Consider the following 16,865-nt stretch of genomic DNA (forward strand, 5'->3'; position numbering starts at 1 on the left):
TTCTCTTCCGCCTTTTTATTTAACTCAAAAAAAAAAAAAAATCCAACAAACATTTTTTTTTAAATATATCCATACATACAACAACAATAATTTCTATCTAAAAAAAAACCAGCAATTAGGTTTTGATTTTGTTCATACACGTGGAAATATATTTTTTAAAAAATATTACATATAGGTATATAGACAAAATCCATAGACATAACAAATTTTTGTCTATTAAAATTTCTATACCAATGGTACAATTTTGAACTATTATTATGGTTCGAGAGTTCACCTTTTTTCCTATATTCTTTTTGATTCTTTAGAAAAAGAAAGACATAATAAAAAAAAAGGAGAGAAAAATATTGTCGGCTTGTGAATCCCAGAGCTACGGTTGCGGTCTGTTACGCCCACGGATCAACGGACGCAAAATCTTCACAATCCCGACAGAGATTCCACGCAGTAGAGAGTATATGGAATAAAGAAACTGGTGGGACAGGTTGGGGGGAGAGCCCTTTGGGCCTTATATTATATCTTTGATGCTGACCGCGTCAAGGGCTGATGTATCCTAGCCACCCTCTTTTTCATTTCAACAAATGTAACACTGCTAATTACTTTTATGTATACTACGCTTTTATTTTTTCCAACAAACTAATTTCTTTTATCGATGAATTTGATAAAAAAAATTATCAAGGATATTATGCTGAGTTTATTAGAAGCCACTTGGGAATTTTAACATTATTGTCGTCTTTTTAAATGATGCGGCTTGTACTGGATCCATTGTGTACTCGTGAATAATAAAATCATAACAAAAGAACCGTCTTGACAATAATTTAAATAATAAAAAAGAATTTTTTTTTCTTCAAATAAAAATCTGTTCTCTATTGAATTGAGCTTTGACATACAGCCAATAATAAATTTAAATTTAAAGTTCGTAGGTCAATCATTTAAACATTTGTACATAGATGTTTATTTATTTTTTTTTCATTCAGGTTTTTTATTTTTAGGGTGCAATTATTATTACTACTATATATTCTACTAAAGAATATATAGAAAAATTGATAAACTTTTTTTTCAACAAGTAAATTAACATTCAACAAAATATTTGGACATTAACAACCGCCAAGACATCTTGTTCATCATTAAAATTTTTAAGACTTCTGTGTATAAATTGCTGAAAATAAAAAAATAAAATAAAATATTTCAAAAACTACTTATATGTTTGAAAATAAAAAAAAAAATATATAAATTTTTGTATTTTACATTCCGGGAAAGTGATCTCAGTAATCGGCACCTCAAGATTTTGTGGTACGTTGTTATTCTGTTTTTCTGGATGATTTGGCCCCATTCCCTTTTGTCCCTAATTATGACCATGTAGACCCAAAGAGCTGGGCATCATCGAACAAGACGGCAGTGGGCTCCAAAATAATAGAGAGCCAAGAAGATCTTTCAAAGAAAAAAAAAAATAATAATAATAAAAAGGGAAAAAGGTTTCAGGCCTCAAAAAGTGAGAGACAAATAATATTCTAGAGATAATAATGTGTTAAAAAAAGATGGAATAATAATACGAGAGGCCCGAATCACAACAACGAACATTTACGATTATAACCGAAGTTAATTTTCAACGCAAGACTGGACTCGTGTTGCTGTTGCTCTCAACTTTAAAATATATATTTATATTTTAGTTTGCTGCGAATAGTCACTACATACGGATGCTGTTGGATTTTATCTTAACTTGAACACGTTTTTTTTAAATAATATCAATTAAAAAACATGGAATAAAGTTTAGCAATTGTGAATAACAAAAAAATATTTACAAAATGAAAATAAAAACAATTTTTAAGCAGTAAATTTTATTATTGTTTTTTTTTTTTTTTTTTTGGAGTGTAATTGTTGGATAATATTGTTGTTAAAAATGAAAGGCAGTTTGTGGATTATTTTTTTTGCATTTGGATTAGTGTTAAGTTGTGTGGAATCTTGGAGTTATGCTAGTAAACGTGAAGCTCAATGTGAAATATTAACAGTGTCAATGTGCAGTGGATTTAGATATAATAGCACAGCAATGCCAAATTTTATGGGACACACGGATCAAATACAAGCTGAAAATGGGGTAAATATTTTATTTAATTTTCAATATTTATCAATGAAACTCTTTGATCTGCCGGCAATTTTTATCATCCAATGTTGTCACATGGATTAACTTGTAGATGACAATATTATCAGTCAATATATATCTTGATTCATGAGAAAAAAAATAAATAAATGTAATATCTAAAATTACAAAGCATACCGTATATGTTATCATTGCACACTTGGCTTATTTATCTCTTGACGTTTATGGAAATCAAAAAGCATCACACTCAATTTCCATGTTATTTTGCAACATAAAATAACTCAGCTGCTAAGTAAGACCTCAATGTATGTCAACTATGCGCTGCAATCATTGGAGTTTTTTTTTTTTTTTGCCTTTCCTATGAAGCTTTTGATATATAAATTCCCTCATTAATTTTAAGCCTCTAAAAAACAACAATTTTCAGCCAAAATAAATTCATATAAAATCTTGTTAATATTATTATTTTTTTATGGTTTAAAATATACATGCAGACTTAATTTGACTTGAAGCTCTGAAATAAAATTATATTTCAAAAGAGTCAATATATAATGCTGCAATAAAAAAAAAGTTTATTTTTACTTGAAAAAATATATACGTAGAGGAAAAAAAAAAGTCATAAAACAGAGAATTATTTTGTGTTATTTGCTCGTATCTTATACTTTGGGTCTATAGTCTTCCTCATCCGGTTGAGAGGCAATTGAAGGACCTTCTCATCCTCTATACATATATATATATATAATTTTTTTTTTTTAATATGAAATAGCTTTACACACCTTTATGCGAAGATTTCTTCTTTTTTTTTTTTTTTTCTTATAGCTAAGGAAAAAATAAAATAAAAATACGCCTCTTCAAAAGAGCATGCCGCCTTAATGTTATTACGCTAATAAAACTGAGCAAGCGAGAGTGAACCTCCAACTATAAATACCTCTTTCATGACTTTCAAATCCCTCAGAGATTAAACTTCATAACTTTGACTCTTTTAATTTTTATATATAAAATTTATACAATAATATAATCCCTCTATTATAAATATGCAATTGCAATTTAAATTTTTAATTTATCTTCATAAATAATAACCGGCATTCTTAAATGTATACAAATAAAAAAATATAATATATTTTTTTTATAAATTAATCCACTTGATTTTTATAAACAAACTTGAATGATGATGATTTTTTTTTTTTTTTTATAACATTTAATTACTCGTGTGTGTTTACGTTAACATACATCTAAAAATAGCCAATTTGTTTTGAACTTAAGACTCATCCCATTCAAGTTTTTTTTGTGTGTGTGTGTGATGAAATAAAAAAGAAATAAAAAAATAAAATATATAAACTAATCATCAACAGATGTAAGGGGTCTTCTTGAATATATATATATTTTTTTTTCATTTGAGTGGTTTTAAAAGAAGGACAGATAAACGAAAGCAAAGCTGTATTAGTTTGCGGGACATGCTTCAAAGATATCTTATCACTGTTGAGCATCATCAAACGTACCGATCAAAATTGTCTTAATGTGTTTTTCATGTTACCTTGTTGCCCTTTTTTTTTTTTTTATTTATTTTAATTAAATTTGATTATCAATGCATGTGCGTGTTTATCCTTTTTATTATTTATATTTTCAAAAATTTAAACAAGGTGGTCTTCTGCGATATATTTACACTGAATTTGATTTTTCTTTTTTGTTTAAAAGAAATATATATATTTGTTAAGAAAAATTCGAGGAGTCATTTAGTTCGCGGTGAAAGGTTTTGTGGCGCGTTAAATTATACCTGGGGAAATATATAATACACGAGAGGAGGAGGAGGAGGATGAGAGAAACATTGACCACACTATCTGGGCATTACTGTTTCCTCTTTTTTTTTTTTTTTTTTTTATAACCACTCTTTCGCAACACAAAAATAATAAAAAATAAAAAATCTAATCCCCTGTTTTTTTTTTCTCCCATCAAATCCAAGTTTCTATAATTTTTTTTTAATCATAATTTTCATTTTTGATTACACTCAATTCGCTAAACAACATAAATTTGAAAAATTTTTTTTTTTAAAAAGAGATGAAGTAAATCGATGGAATTCACGCTTTAATCCAGCGAAAATAATTCGTGTTCAATTCGTTTCGTCTGAAAATGGCCTGTGGAGAATATATCTTTTGATTCTTTCATTTCTACCGTTCGTTAGTTTGTGCGTATAGGTGCAGTTTGTATATATACATATAAAGTTAGCGAAAGACTGTGTGTTGCCAAAGGGGCCCTCTTTTTCTCTTATTTTTTTTTTACGTCCCAGCGAATGGAGCAAGAAAAGCCGGAGCAATCTCTTTGTCGGTGTGCCTCGCGCAGTTTTTTTTCTTCTTTTCATTTTATTTTTTTATTTTTTTTTTTTTTTCATGCAACATACAAACTTCGAGGTCTTTACATCCCTTTTTTTATTATTTTTTATTTTTTTTATTTCACTGCCAACTTTAGACGGTCTTTATCGTTGTGTTTTTCTGACCTCGAAAGACGATCTTATCCTGTAAAACTGTTTTTAACACCGGAAAATTTAAAAACACATTATATGAAAGTGAAAGGAAAATTTTAACAGTAAATGGAAATACAATATTCTTTTCTATACTTGTTTTTTTTGGTTGGATACCTAAATATTTTTTGAAAAAAAAAAAACCTTTTTTTTTTTTTCATTATATCTATTGAAGGGGGGAGGAGGATGACTGTAATTTTTTTAGTCCTTCCAGGAAATGTAGACATTTGATAATTGACAGAGGCGCCTGAAATGAAAAAAAAAAACGATTTTATATTGTATTTTGAAATTGCAAGCCCTTATACCGGATGTAATGAAGTAGTAATCTTGGTGGTTTTGAAATTTTATTTATAGATTTAGCAATAATGTAATTTCATTTAAAATAAATTATTATTTTTGTAATTGCAATTAAGTGCAGTGGTTGCAACCAAACAATACAAAACAATGACATTTTGTTGAAATTGATGATGGCATCGTGCTGACATCTCGTTGATGTTGAAGAATTCGCGAGAGAAAAAGGACGTGATTTTGTAAAAGATTTCAACTCTCTTCTTCTTCTTCTTTTTTTGCGTTGAATGTTGGATAAGATGATGAAGAAGAAGTTGACGGGGCTGGATTCTTTGGCTTCCCACGTTGGATTGTTTATTTCTTTGATCCTTCTGTATGTGTATTCCCACGAATTGTATGCTCTGCAATGAGACTTTAATAAAAATAATAATGACAATGATGATGATGATAAAGCAAGATAATATTTTTCGTCATACTCATGAGCTTGCAAAACGACACGTACGTGGATAAAAATACTATCAAAAATTATATATATATATACAAACAAGTTTGCACATTTTTTTTTTCTTGATTTTATTTTTGGAGTAAATATTTTTCTTATTTTTCTGGAGATTCCAGGATACGTTGGGAATATTTTATTTGAGAAAAGAAAAGATCTTGACTTTAAAAAGACCAGAAAAAAATTTAAAAAAAAAAAAATGTCGAGAAGGTCGCTCTTGTTGTCTTGAAGATTCTTTCCGTTGTCAGTCAACGTTCTTCGTTTTTAAAATAAAAAAAAAAAAAACATTCTTTTGTTGCTTTATTCAATTTTTTTTTACATCTAGATATATTATACCTTTTGTCTTTGGGCTTTTTGCAATAATGCTCATTGTAATACTTGCAAAGAGAAAAATAATTCATAAAAATTATTTATACGCCCACTTTTGTGTATTTTAACAAAACAATTAGTGATGACTTTTATTTTTATTCACAAGTAAAAAACTAGCACATTTTACCTAAGGTATTTTTTTTTTTTCTTTCATAGCCAGGTACACAAAAACCACCCACTGACTTTGCTTTCAAGGGAATAAATTTTTAGCGAGAAACTATATATATATATATCTTTTCTAATACAATTTTCTAAAGGTGATTAATTACCCATACCATTTTAAATCACTTTTTTTTCCTGTTCATTGTCGGTTTACCTTTTGACTAATGATCCATGAACAAAAACTAAATTTATCTAGGTGTTGACGACTTCTAGCTGTATTGTTAAAATATTACCGTGTAAATATACACAAACCGCAAAAAAAAATTTGTATTTTTGTGTTAATTTTAAAAAACATTCTTTTAAATTTGCAAATAATTTGGCCAGTAAGAAAACCCAGTTGAAAAATAAATTTTCAAAATAGAAAATTTGTTTTTATATTTTATTTGATCGGAAAAAAAAGGAAAATAGATTCTTGGGGTAATTTTGCAGTCGAGACATATCTCGCTCGAAGGATATTCAAGTTGTATAGCATAAATTTTTTTTGTTGTGTTGAGATGGACCCTGTTTTGGAGCCTGAAGCTTTATGGCTATACGAGTTTATGGCGTTATTTTGTTGAGGCTATAATTTGGAAGCGCCGGAGAGCCTGGATCCCGTTCTCCATAATGGACCATTCTAAGGCCCCATAGTGAACACCCGTGATCGTCAAGAGGCGGGAAGAATGGGCGGGATAATTACCCCCAATGCCCACCACTCGTTATATTTCATTTATTTTTTTTTATCCATCATCAAAAATATATTATGATAAAAATAAATAAAAATCATGAAAAAAAATATATATATACGCACATACACATATACAACAAGAGGCAATAAAATAAATAGAAGCTCTTAATTTTTTTTTGTTTTTATGCTAATAAAAAATATGAATGTATTAATAATAATATATTAACAAACATTATTTTATTGTTTCAGCTTAAACAATTTGCGCCACTTGTTCGCTACAATTGTTCGCAACATATGCAATTTTTTTTATGTGCTGTGTTTGCACCAGTATGCCTCAATGGAATTCAAATACCAGCATGTAAACCACTGTGTTTGGCAGTAAGAAATGACTGTGAGCCAGCATTGGCAGAGCATAATTTACCCTGGCCCAACCTGTGGGACTGTGATCGTTTTTCTGACCAGAGTAAGTAGATCAGAAATAATAATTATTTAAAATTAAAATCTAATTTTTGATGATTTCTTTAAAGATGAACTTTGTGTTCAACCACCACCAACATCAAGTGATGACATACTCCCAGAAATATTACCACCATCATCACCTGAATTACCAATTTTACTTGGAAATAAAATGGTTACTCGTAAACCAATTAGTAGACATCGTCAGTGTCCACCAAATTTTGTAAAAGTTGATAATGTAAGTAAAATAAATAAATAAATAAATAAATAAATAATTATTAATTAATTTAATTTAATTAATTTACAGATATCATTGTGTGCACCTCGTTGTGGAGCAGATGCTTATTATCGTGGTGATGATAAAAAATTTGCTGTACGTTGGATGACTGGTTGGGCATGGCTGTGTTTTTTATCAACGTTATTTACACTATTAACATTTTTAGTTGAGCCATCACGTTTTCGTTATCCAGAACGTCCAATAGTATTTTTAGCATTGAGCTATAATCTTTTATCATGTTTATATATTGTTAGAGGTTTTGTTGGACCAGAGGTATTTAGTTGTGCAAGCCAATATGATGGTTCAAGTTATGTACCAATTGAAAATGGTCTTCAAAGTATGCCATGTACATTTTGGTGGATATTTAAATATTATTTAAGTTTATCAAGTAGTATTTGGTGGTCAATACTTTGTGGTTGTTGGTTATTGAGTGCTAGAAATGAATGGAGCACAGAGGCATTACATAATATATCTGGTTGGTTCCATTCAATTGCTTGGGGTTTACCATTATTATTTATTGGTGGTAGTTTATTAACTAAAAATATTGTTGCTGATGAATTAATTGGTTTATGTCAAATATCAGATGAATTGTCATTATGGTGGGATATATTACCACATTGTTTATTATTATTATTAGGTTGTATATTTGGTTGTATTGCTGGTGTATCATTGATACGTATTAGACAAGCCATTAGAAGTTCTGGTAAAAGTTCAACAAAATTAGAAAGACTTATGACTAGATTAGGTATATTTGGTGTATTATATGCATTACCAGCAATTGTTGAACTTTTGTGTGCACTTCATGAATCATCAGTACGACCAAAATGGCGTGAATTTGCATTAATGACTGCTGAAGATTGTCGTTTAAATAATAAATGTATACCTGGACCAGTTTATTTATCATCTGGTCTTGAAGTATTATTATTAAGAACATTTTTAAGTTTATTTGTTGGTATAACATCAGGCATGTGGGTCTGGTCTGGTAAAACTTGTCGTGCATGGAGTAAACTTATTGCTGCACCAAGTAAATCAACAAGACGTTCAGTTAATGGACCACTTATTCAAACAAACAAAACATTTCAGGCTGTTAAAATTGATGGAATTAGTGCATCCTAAAATTTATATTATTATTACTACCAAATTATTGTATTAATTATTTTGTATATAATTTATTTTTTTTTCTTTGTATATATACTTTGTACATTTGTTTTATATTAATAGTAATAAATAATTGTAATAATGATAATTATAATCATATTTTTTATTGTATGTAAAAATGATAAATATATTTGATAATTTTATAGAAAAAAAAGAACAAAATTTACATGTAATTAATTTGTTTTTATTTTAATATTAATAATTTCATTATCGTAAAATAAAAACCTGCATTTTTTAAATTCAAATTTTAAATTAGTCATCCATTTGGTCAAAATGAAATTTACATTACCGACATCAATGATAAGCACAATTTCATTCTTATCTTAATTTTCAAACACACACACACGCAGACACGTACTATGTTGACATAGCATTTTTTTTTTTTTATACATAATTTTAGATCTCAGCTTGTATAAATTTCTTTTCTGTGTGCATATACTTGAAAAAAAAATATAATAAAAACTGGAGAGAGAGATATTAAATTATATACAGCTGCCAATCTGCCATTGCCAAAGCCATGAGGTCGCAATAATCATGACTACTGTTATAGTTACTCATAAATATTAAAACTTACTTATTGTGTGTGCATTTAAAATATAAAATTCTTCAATAGCTTGTCATCATCATCATCATCACAACAGTGCTGATCAGTGCTGATATAAAAAGTTAAAGTGAACTTTTACTTTTTTACTATTTTCGAATTTTTATTGTGTCAAAATTTGCACATAATCATGTTTCAATTATAAATACCTAATAGTTAATAATTGAATATATTGAAATTTAAAAAAAAAAGTACAAAGATTGTTGAATAATGGGGAAAAATAAAAATCGTCAGCCTGATATTACTGATGACGCCAGTTTACATTCATCTGAATCAGAAAATGAACAAAATTCAGGTTAGAAATTTATTAACAAATCAATTAAATAGATATACATATAATAATCCAATAAAATTATCCAAAAATTATTATTAATATATTAAAAATATTATAAAACAAAGAAAAAATTAATTTTAATTTTTTCTTAAAATTTTTTTTAGGTAGTCCAAAATGTTCACATATTGGAAAATCAGTATGTGCTAAAAAGCTTAAAAAATTTTTAAAAACAAGTGGTATACTTACTGAGTGTAAAACTTGTGAAAAAATAAAAAATGATGAATCATCATCAGCTCAAGATAATAAAAAACAAGAAGAAAAACAAGATCAAGATGAAGATGAAGAAGGGGTAAGATAATAAAATTAAAATTATAATATTATAAAGAAAATATTATTTATAATTAATATTTGTTTTTTAATATTTATATATTACTCTATATAGTTTGTATCAATGCCACCACCTTTATGGATTTGTCTTCAATGTGGTAATCAAGCATGTGGTAGAACACAAAGACAACATGCCAAACAACATTTTGAAACACCACACAGTGACAAACATTCATTAGCAATTGAATCACACAATTGGCAAATATGGTGTTATGAATGTGACAATGACGTACCAGCTGATTCAACAAAGCCACTACTTGAAACTGTTGAATTTATTAAAAAATTAGCAACAACATCTTACACACCATCACAGCCAGTTTTAAAAAAGCTACCATCAATTGAACAACAACAACAACAACAACAACAGCCACCAGATTATAATAAATTAACAAAATTACCATCATCATCATCATCACCAACAAAAGATAAACAAAAAATTTTAACAAATTTAACTCGTGTTGGTGGTCTTATGAATCTTGGTAATACATGTTTTTTTAATTCAGTTATGCAGTGTTTAGCACAAACACCATTTCTCGTTAAAGTACTTGAAGATTTACGTGAACCTGGTGAAAAATTTCATTTACCTGGTGGTAAATTTAAATTAACAGATAATGAAAATACTGATGAACAAGAATTACCAATAATTGAGGGTACACTTGATGGTTGGGGTAATTTTACATCAATATTACATAAAACACTTGTTGAAATGCAAAATTCTGATAGTAATCAAACATACAGACCATCTGAATTATTAAATTCATTTAAAAGAAATAATCCACATTGTATGGATGGTGGTCAACATGATTCACATGAATTATTACGTCATTTACTTGAATTAGTACGTAGTGATGATTTACGACGTTATCAAAGTATAATATTATCACAAGTTATTGGTGATAAATCAAAACGTCAATCTGTTGATGAAATTAAAAAAGCACATGTTAAATTTTATGGTAATCAAGCTAGTAATAGATATCTTGGTACTGAACAAGTATTTCGTGGTGTATTAGTATCAACACTTGAATGCTCAGAATGTAAACATTCATCACAAAAAACTGAAACATTTTTAGATTTAAGTTTACCAGTTATGGTTGAAAAACCACAACCACCAATATTTCATAAAAAAAATCATACAACTGATAATGAAACATATGATATTAGTGGTAATCCAATTGTTGTTAAACCATCAAAACATCAATTAAAAAAAGAAAAAAATACAGCAATTAAAAATAGACGTAAAAATCGTAAAAAAAATGATATTAATATTCATAATAATTCTAATAATTCTAATAATAATAATAATAATAATGAAAATAATAATTCAAATGATAAAAGTGTTGAAGAATGTTCTGGTAGTGTGTTCTCATGTTCTGAATCAGAAGAAAGTGATGCTGATATTGAGGATAATGTTGAAGCTGATGATAATGGTAAATCATCAATGTTAAAAAAATTTGGTTGGGAAAATAATAAAGAACTATCACATGAAGATCTTATAAAAATAATCGATGATAGATTATCACCAATGATTGATTTAAATAATGAAATTGATGATTTTAATAATATGGATAATATCAATAATACTAATAATGATGAAAATTTTAATGATTTAATTTTAGCAGATGTTCCATTAGATCCAATGATGATTGATGGATTATCAAACAATTGTGATTATGCTAAAAATATAATGGATAGTCCAATAATTGATGATAATAATATTAATAATAGATCACAATCATCATCAACAAATTCATTGAATGTTAATTGTGAATCAAGTCCAGAAAGAATGAATATTAGTCCATTAGAAAGTCCAGATACATCAATGTTAATACCACATAATATTAATGATGATATATCATCATCATCATCACCACTACCACTACCACTACCACCAACATCAACATCATCATTATCATTAATATTAACACCAACACCAGCACCACCAGCACCACCACCATTACCATTACCATTACCAGATATATCAACAACAAATAAAACAAGATTTTCTGATGCTGAAACTGATGAATGTTGTTCACCACCAGAAATTGATAATAATAATAAAAAATTATTATCATTAAATAATGGTATTGTTAATGTTACACGTGATGTAACAAAATTATCATTAAATAGTCAACAATCATCAACAAGATATAATGTTAAAGATGGTGATTGTTCAATACAATCATGTTTAAATCAATTTACACAACTTGAATTAATGACTGGTAGTAATAAAGTTGGTTGTGAAGCATGTACAGCTAGAGAAAATAAAAAAGATGGTAAATTAGTTTGTACACCATCAACAAAACAATATCTTGTATCAAAAGTACCACCTGTATTGATATTACATTTAAAAAGATTTCAATCACAAAGATTTGGATTTAGAAAATTATCAAAACATGTATCATTTCCATTACTGTTGGATCTTTCACCAGTATGTAAATATCATGATAAACCTAAAATATATTCGCTGTATGGATTAGTTGAACACAGTGGAACAATGCATGGTGGACATTATGTTGCATATGTTAAAGCTAGAAAACCACTTGATCCAGATGATCCAAGATGGGAATTTTTACCTAAAAAAAATACTGAAGAAGTTGATGATAATTCTAGTGATACTAGCTCGGATTTTGAAATTATTGATGCAACTGATTCAACAACTGATTCAACTAAAGTTGAACCACCACCTGGAAGATGGTACTATGTTTCTGATTCAAGGTAAAATTATTTTTATATATTATTTATTAACTTACAACAGCCCAGGTGTTATTAACTTTATTGTGGGTACTTGGTTTGTTACAGAGTCGTCGAGATTGATGAAGCAACTGTTCTTTCAAAAGAAGCTTATCTTTTATTCTACGAAAGAATTCAATGATGTCAAATTTATTTGTAAAAAGACCCAACAATATATATTTTTTTTTTTCCACAAACTCATGAGGATTTCATTGATGATCTATTAGTAATTAATTCTAATTAATAGGTAACAATTTTTGTTTTTTTTTTTCCTTGAAATAATTAATTACAACTTTTCTTTAATTATTAAAAATATTATACTGATTTAAAATAATTTTAAACACTGAGGTTAAAACTAAAAAATTAAATTCATGAATTTTGAAAAAATATAATAATGATATTTGTTTTGTTATTATTTAAATATTTTATCAATAGTAATTTCCTGATTATTCTTCAGTTTGTAATAATTTAAAGATCATTAACTCTCTAAATTTGAAAAACATTTTTCCATATTTTTTGTCATCTGTTAAATAAAAAAATATATAAATAAATAAAAATTAAATTTACATCACTTGTTTATGGAAAATTATTAATCTATTTTAAATAAATTAACAAGCAAGAGATTTTTTAATGAATAATTTATCTTTTTTATATATAACTTTGATATTTAATAATGATGATGATGATGGTTGCTTGGAGAATAAAAAACATTAATAAATATTGGCTGATTTAACTTGCTTGATTAATTTTTCCCTATTTCTACATTAATATAAAATTTATTTTTAAATATTTTAGGTGATTATAATGACTGAGCAATAAAATATAGTTGAATAAAGTAAATTTACGTTTTTTTACAAGTTTAAAAAAAATAATAAAATAAATCATACAAGTTTTATTTAAAACTAAAAATTGATATGAAAAATCAGATGAGAATATCTAAAAGACATTAAAATTAAAAAAATTTAAATTTTAAAAACAATATTATATCTGTTTATGAAAGATAATTAATTATTTTTTTTTTATAAGCGTGCGAAAGTAATTTTATTATCATACATGAATCTCATGTTTCGAACAACTAATAATAAACAAAAACAACAATGTTAATTATATAATTGGATTACTATAAAAAGACGTAATGCACTTGGAATTATCAACAGAACGAATTGAACTGTCTTCGATTGATAATCATCATTGACAATAAAAGTGTAAGTTTTAAAAAATTAATTTCTTTAAATTGTTCAACAAATTTAATTTAAACTATTTTTTTTTCAATTAAATATAGATACTTAACACAATGAAGAAGTGCTTCAGTTTGATGATGGTGGCTGTGTTGTTGATATCAATTGCAACACCAGGACTATCAAAACCAAAACCAATACTACCACTTATTGCTGCTGGTGCTGGTCTTGGATCACTTGCTGTTGGAGCGGGTGCACTTGGTGTTAGTGCATCAAGATGTCAACTAAATTGTCATCTTAATGATTGGAAAGCTCGTGATCGTAAATGTGGTGGTGGTGGTGATGGATATTCTTATGCTGGACCTGTTCATGGAACATGTTACTGCTGTCGTGAGTGAATAAGTCAAACTGAAATTTCAATTATTTACTTTAAATAAAATAATAAAGTATTATGATGATTATTAGAAATGATACAATACTAAGACATTCTAAAAAAGTATTTTTTTATTTCGATTATCATGTAAATTTAATTAATAAAAAAAATCTATTTGTGGGAAATTAAAAAGCAATTGTGGTTTTTTTCTTACCAAGGCTAATTTATCATCACTAGCCCCAGATCATCAAAATTCAAAAAAAATTTATATTTTCAATTTTCAATAATTTTTAACGATTCGAAATTTCCATTTCGAAAGTTTCGAAATAGTTTCTCTAGCTACAAACCAAGAATACTATATCGTAATACCTTTAGTACTCTTGCTGGTAATTGGATAATTCAACCAACTGGTAAAAATGGCTGAGCAATGAAATAATAATTATTATTATCATTATCTTTTTCTCTCCCCACTTGGCAAACATTTATCGAAAAAAAAAAAAAGAAAAAATAGATCTGGCTGTGTGTGTATCGTCTACCAAATAAATTCTGACAGTCAGTTAATAACTCCCTGAGCTTGCAGCAAATACATACGAATCGTTGATAAATATTTATCAAGCAAAATAATCAACGATGCCAAACATTATCAATGATATTAAATTGGATTTCAAGGATGTTCTCCTCAGGCCAAAACGGAGCACTCTAAAAAGTCGTTCAGATGTAAGTCATAAAATTCATAAAATTCATAATTCAACTTATATTATTATCATTTTAAAAATACATATTATTATTTTTAATATTTTACACGTGTCATAACCATATTTAGCCATTACTCTGATAATTATTTTTCTTTGAAAAAATTAAATCAATACTTTTCGAAGAAAAAAAAAAAAAAAAAATTGGCTTTTTCCTTTAAATTAAACAAAGTAATTATTGAATTTTTTTTTCGATATTTCAGGTTGATTTATATCGTGAAATACAATTTCGTAATTCAAAACGTACATACAAGGGTATACCAGTGATGGCATCTAACATGGACACCGTTGGTACATTTGAGATGGCAAGGGCATTGTCAAAGGTATAAAAATAAATATAATATTATTATAATAATAATGGCATTGAAAATATATAACAATATAATATTTTATATCAAGGCTAATTACCTACAGACAGGCAATGAAATAAATATAAATATATATAAATTGTTTTATCAATATAATAATATTAATAATTTTAATAAATTAATTACAGTATGGATTATTTACAACTGTTCATAAATATTATACACCAGATGAATGGAAAGAATTTGCAATGAAAAATTCAGATTGTTTAAATAATATTGCTGCAAGTTCAGGAACAAGTTCTGATGATTTTGAAAGATTATCAAATGTCATTGAAGCTGTACCAGAATTATCATTTATTTGTCTTGATGTTGCTAATGGTTATTCACAACACTTTGTTGAATATGTTAGAAAAGTACGAGCTCAATTTCCCAATCATACAATAATTGTAAGTTGATTAAATTATTTTTGTTTTAATTTATTATATTAATATGATATTGTTAATGTAAAATTATGACAAAGGCAGGAAATGTTGTTACTGGAGAAATGGTTGAAGAATTACTATTGTCTGGTGCTGATATTATTAAAGTTGGAATTGGACCTGGTTCTGTTTGTACAACTAGAATGAAAACTGGTGTTGGCTATCCACAATTAAGTGCTGTTCTTGAGTGTGCTGATGCTGCACATGGACTCAAAGGCCATATTATTTCGGTAAATTTATTTTTATTATATTTTAAAAAGAAAAAAAACAATGAAAATAGTCATCAATATTTAATTACGTGACTAGTCTATTTTTCATTTATTTTTTTTTCTTCCATTACGTTGATAATAAAAATGATGAAATATTTTTTAAAATAACTTGATATAATAGTCTCATTAAAGAAAAAAAATTATATTTCAACATTAGTTTTTTCTTATCTTCAATTTAAGCTGATAAATTTGCACACAAAACTTGACCTCTAAATCATTGTGGATTTTTTTATGATTCATAAAAAAAAAAAAAAAAAAAAAGAATAATATCTTTATCAAGTTTTTTTCATTAAATCACTTGAATATTTATTTAGGATGGTGGATGTACATGTCCTGGTGATTTAGCAAAAGCCTTTGGAGCTGGTGCTGATTTTGTAATGGCTGGAGGAATGTTTGCTGGTCATGATGAATGTGGTGGTGAAGTTATTGAAAAAAATGGAAAACAAGTTAAATTATTTTATGGAATGGCATCAAGCACAGCTATGAAAAAACATGCTGGTGGTGTTGCTGAATATCGGTAAGAAAATCTGAATAATATATTTGTTATTATAATATAAAATAATAAAAATTGTTGGATTTATCAACAGATCATCAGAAGGTAAAACTGTTGAGGTGCCTTACAGAGGTGCTGTTGAAGCAACAGTACTTGACATATTGGGTGGACTACGATCAGCATGTACCTACATTGGTGCATCAAAATTACGTGAATTAACACGTTGTGCAACATTCATCAGATGCACCCAACAACTTAATCCAATGTATGGACCACCATAAATTTAATTTAATAACACAAAAATACTGCAATACGTCCAACGAAATATTTAAACAAAATCTAGTTTCAATTATATTATTTTATTTCTATTATTTTTTCTTTAGTCAATTTGTTTATTGGTTGTTATGCAATGGAGCATTTTTTTTTTTTTTTTTAAATTAATCATATATAATATATAAAAAAATTAAATAAAGACCAAGTCTCTGATTGTGCTTTAAATACTTGCTCAAAGCAAGTTAGATCACTCGCCTTTACTAATAGTTTG

The 16,865-nt window shown here is 27.3% G+C and overlaps 3 protein-coding genes across 3 annotated transcripts; all 3 read left to right on the plus strand.

Moving 5' to 3' along the window:
- Positions 1–1,677: 1,677 nt before the first annotated feature.
- Positions 1,678–8,452, plus strand: LOC122851200 (frizzled-10-A-like). Its single transcript, XM_044150283.1, has 4 exons — positions 1,678–2,089; positions 6,836–7,049; positions 7,114–7,280; positions 7,350–8,452. Exons 1-4 carry the CDS (start codon positions 1,895–1,897, stop codon positions 8,433–8,435), a joined length of 1,662 nt encoding a protein of 553 aa, XP_044006218.1. The 5' UTR covers positions 1,678–1,894; the 3' UTR covers positions 8,436–8,452.
- A 360-nt stretch (positions 8,453–8,812) lies between these two features.
- On the plus strand, positions 8,813–12,642 carry LOC122851195 (ubiquitin carboxyl-terminal hydrolase 16). Its single transcript, XM_044150276.1, has 4 exons — positions 8,813–9,373; positions 9,517–9,701; positions 9,795–12,454; positions 12,539–12,642. Exons 1-4 carry the CDS (start codon positions 9,289–9,291, stop codon positions 12,609–12,611), a joined length of 3,003 nt encoding a protein of 1,000 aa, XP_044006211.1. The 5' UTR covers positions 8,813–9,288; the 3' UTR covers positions 12,612–12,642.
- Positions 12,643–15,050: 2,408 nt separating this feature from the next.
- LOC122853491 (GMP reductase 1-like) lies at positions 15,051–16,602 on the plus strand. The gene is made up of 5 exons (XM_044153991.1): positions 15,051–15,095; positions 15,269–15,526; positions 15,601–15,789; positions 16,143–16,345; positions 16,416–16,602. Exons 1-5 carry the CDS (start codon positions 15,051–15,053, stop codon positions 16,600–16,602), a joined length of 882 nt encoding a protein of 293 aa, XP_044009926.1.
- The last annotated feature ends 263 nt before the right edge of the window (positions 16,603–16,865 follow it).

The sequence above is a fragment of the Aphidius gifuensis genome, linkage group LG3, assembly GCF_014905175.1.
Source record: "Aphidius gifuensis isolate YNYX2018 linkage group LG3, ASM1490517v1, whole genome shotgun sequence".
In the NCBI taxonomy this organism is placed as follows: Eukaryota; Metazoa; Arthropoda; class Insecta; order Hymenoptera; family Braconidae; genus Aphidius; species Aphidius gifuensis.

Bases quoted from the DNA above. Each gene is read 5' to 3' on its own strand.
- LOC122851200 (XM_044150283.1), top strand. From the start codon at position 1,895: ATGAAAGGCAGTTTGTGGATTATTTTTTTTGCATTTGGATTAGTGTTA. The intron at 7,050-7,113 runs GTAAGTAGATCA...ATTTCTTTAAAG, and splicing joins TGATCGTTTTTCTGACCAGA to ATGAACTTTGTGTTCAACCA. The intron at 7,281-7,349 runs GTAAGTAAAATA...ATTAATTTACAG, and splicing joins ATTTTGTAAAAGTTGATAAT to ATATCATTGTGTGCACCTCG.
- LOC122851195 (XM_044150276.1), top strand. From the start codon at position 9,289: ATGGGGAAAAATAAAAATCGTCAGCCTGATATTACTGATGACGCCAGT. The intron at 9,374-9,516 runs GTTAGAAATTTA...AATTTTTTTTAG, and splicing joins AGAAAATGAACAAAATTCAG to GTAGTCCAAAATGTTCACAT. The intron at 12,455-12,538 runs GTAAAATTATTT...GGTTTGTTACAG, and splicing joins TACTATGTTTCTGATTCAAG to AGTCGTCGAGATTGATGAAG.
- LOC122853491 (XM_044153991.1), top strand. From the start codon at position 15,051: ATGGACACCGTTGGTACATTTGAGATGGCAAGGGCATTGTCAAAG. The intron at 15,527-15,600 runs GTAAGTTGATTA...ATTATGACAAAG, and splicing joins TTCCCAATCATACAATAATT to GCAGGAAATGTTGTTACTGG. The intron at 16,346-16,415 runs GTAAGAAAATCT...ATTTATCAACAG, and splicing joins GGTGGTGTTGCTGAATATCG to ATCATCAGAAGGTAAAACTG.